General features: G+C 41.3%; 1 protein-coding gene across 1 annotated transcript in view; it reads left to right on the top strand.

The window, feature by feature from the left end:
* Positions 1-1,493: 1,493 nt before the first annotated feature.
* The window catches only part of lima1a (LIM domain and actin binding 1a), a gene marked incomplete at its 3' end in the record, with an annotated part of 23,203 nt that continues 22,032 nt past the window's right edge, over positions 1,494-2,664 (top strand). Inside the window, 2 exon segments of the mRNA XM_035656115.1 lie at positions 1,494-1,760; positions 1,926-2,113. Coding sequence (XP_035512008.1) covers positions 1,989-2,113 — 125 coding nt within the window.

Below are 2,664 nucleotides of genomic sequence, written 5' to 3'. Positions count from 1 at the left end.
TCACTGTAAACTGAATATCTTTTGGGTTTTGGACTTTTTGTTCAACATTTGAAGACCTCATGTTGGAATTTTGATGGACATTTTCACTGTTCTCTGATATGTTATATGATTAACCAGTTATAAAAATAGTCAGTTGGTTCATTAGTTGCAGCCCAAATCATTTAAAAAAGAGACTTACCTCGACTGGAGAGCAACAGTTTCCAAATACTTTGTGGTTGTAGAAATGAAAGAGCCAGTCCTAATTAGGCAACATCCCACTGTCAGTCAGTATGTGACAGATAATGAATCATTTAAGTAATCTATGCAGTAAAAATGCAATAAATGTGATGGTTTCGGCTTCTCAGTCTGCAACTACACAACTAGATGCCATTAAATCTTTCACACTATTTTAATCGAGAAAATAATCAGCAGATTCATTGATAATGAAAATAATCCTCACTTATTAAGTGAGTATTAATGCAGTTATTTAATGTAACATTATATCAGTTATACATGTTTCTTGGAGTGTCAGTTTAACTATCCCATTTACAGACAACACTTAACACAAAGGAAACAAGGCAACATCCACTGTAAAGCAGTGGTTGGGACCCCCTCTAGGGGTCGACAAAGCTTCATTGGGGGGTCGCGAGGCCTTCTTGACTTTAAGGAGTGTAAGAAAACTTCAAAAATAGACACAGTAGGCCGATATCTCAGCATTTGGTTCACTTCTGTGGCGGAAGTTAAATGTGAAGTGAATGTTTAATAGAACAATGGCGGAGAAACACTGAATTTGTCAAAAAAGAAGTCTGTTAAGTATTTATGATTGTTAAAAAATGATAAAGGTCAGTAAACAGGAAACAATCTGCTCAAAATTCATCAAATCACTCATTTTACACTTTAATTTAACTTCCTGCAGTTACAGAGTTCACTGTTTAGGTTCATTGTTCAGCTTTGAATCTAATCTGAAATATCCATAAAATATGTCACTGAGTCAGTTTAATAAATGATAGAAAAGGGAAGGAAAAAGGTTGGGAGCCAGAGCTGTTAAGCCATAAGTTATTTTAACTCAAAAGTGACACTAACGTAGTTTTATAAGCTAAATAAACTTTCCTGATTAAGAACTTCTTATTGGTAAGTTTTCACAGCACAAATACAAATTAAGTCTAAATCTTAAACAAATTTGTTAGTTTTACTTAAACTTCTTGACGTAATCGGTTTTAACATTTCTTTTGAGTTAAATGAACCGCCTGCTGAGTGACGTCGAGCCGATGAGTCGGGGCCCCCGAGGCTCTGCCGTCACCAACCCGCTCATCGACCTCTATTGTTTAATTCACCCGGAGCGTGTGTAACTCACAGATGACAGTTATTTAGCCGTAAGCTGGCGGCGCTGCTTGCGTGTGCCTGCTCGCCCTCGGCCCTCCAGGCTGTGAAGCAGGTAGAGGCGTGCACGTTGTGAAACCCTGTGTGGTGTACAAGAGAGGTTTTTGTGTGAGGAGCTGGAGTATCAGTTGTCTTGTCTGCTGGTTAGTTTCCCCGGAGGCTCAGTTGGAGCAGTGTCATACAGGGAACAGATGGTCAATGGCTGGTCTGACGCGCTCTATTGACTTTCTGACTCAGACACTGGGGGCTGGTCCACGCCGTGGTGGTGACACACTGTCCAGTGTTGTAGTCTGGGTGCATTTATTGATTCCTGAGAGAGGTTTTGTACTGACAGAAAAGCCTCACGGTCTGATCTGAAGCCTGTGGTTTTTAAACTGAGTGCATGTGTGAGGGGAAAAGCTGTAAGTATGTTTATTTAGCAGAGCGGGAGAAGGGTGTTAAATATACAGGAAGGGTGTTTCTTCTTCTTCTCTGCTTAACTCAAGTTTTAGAGCTGCAGAGAAGTCAACAGTTTACTCCTCATTCGTCTTGTCTCATGCTTCCCTTTTTGTGTCCTCTCCTCTCAGAGTTACGACGTGTGTTCCTGGCAAGCTGACGAGACAGATTGATCGCTCAGACGTGCAACAAAGATGGCCTCCGTTGCTCCATTCAGCCGCAGACAGTGGGCGTCCCAGTCGCTCAGGGTCACCGCCAAGGAGATGTCCATCGTCTCCACCCGGGGGAAAAACAACGCCATCGCAGAGCGCTTCTCCAAGTAAGTTGTTATACCTCAGCTGTCTGTGTCTCTCCACCACCGGTTTAATAATTCACCAGCAGCCACTCAGCAGATCAGTCTTGCTGTCGCCTCTGCAGCTGATCAGAAATGAGGTCATAGGTCTTCCTCACAGACACTCAGTTTCCTCTTTTCTGTAAAAATGTGACCATCAGGTGGAACCAGTTGTGTTTGTGTCACGTCTGGTTCACTTTACTGAGACACGATCCAGGACTTCCTGTTAAACACAACAACTTACTCAGAATGAGAAGGTTGGGATGCGTCCTCTCTGCACTTCCTCCGTCTGACCACTAGGAGTTAGTGCTGCTCTGTTTGTGGGCAGTGAACTACAGTTTCCTTCCCTGTGTGTAAGAAGTGGTCCCATTTGTTTTATATATATATATATATTCAATCACTGATCCACAGCTGTAAAATACATAATCTCATGCAACATATGAACATATTAAAATATACTCTGATAGGAAAGAATAAAAAAACAAATGTGTTTCTAGACTTTAAACATTTTTGTAATTTTTGATCTTTCCTTGTAAAAT

The sequence above is a fragment of the Morone saxatilis genome, unplaced genomic scaffold (assembly GCF_004916995.1).
Source record: "Morone saxatilis isolate NCDOM2014 unplaced genomic scaffold, NCSU_SB_2.0 Contig15, whole genome shotgun sequence".
NCBI lineage: Eukaryota > Metazoa > Chordata > Actinopteri > Moronidae > Morone > Morone saxatilis.
This window is presented reverse-complemented; position numbering and strand designations above follow the sequence as displayed.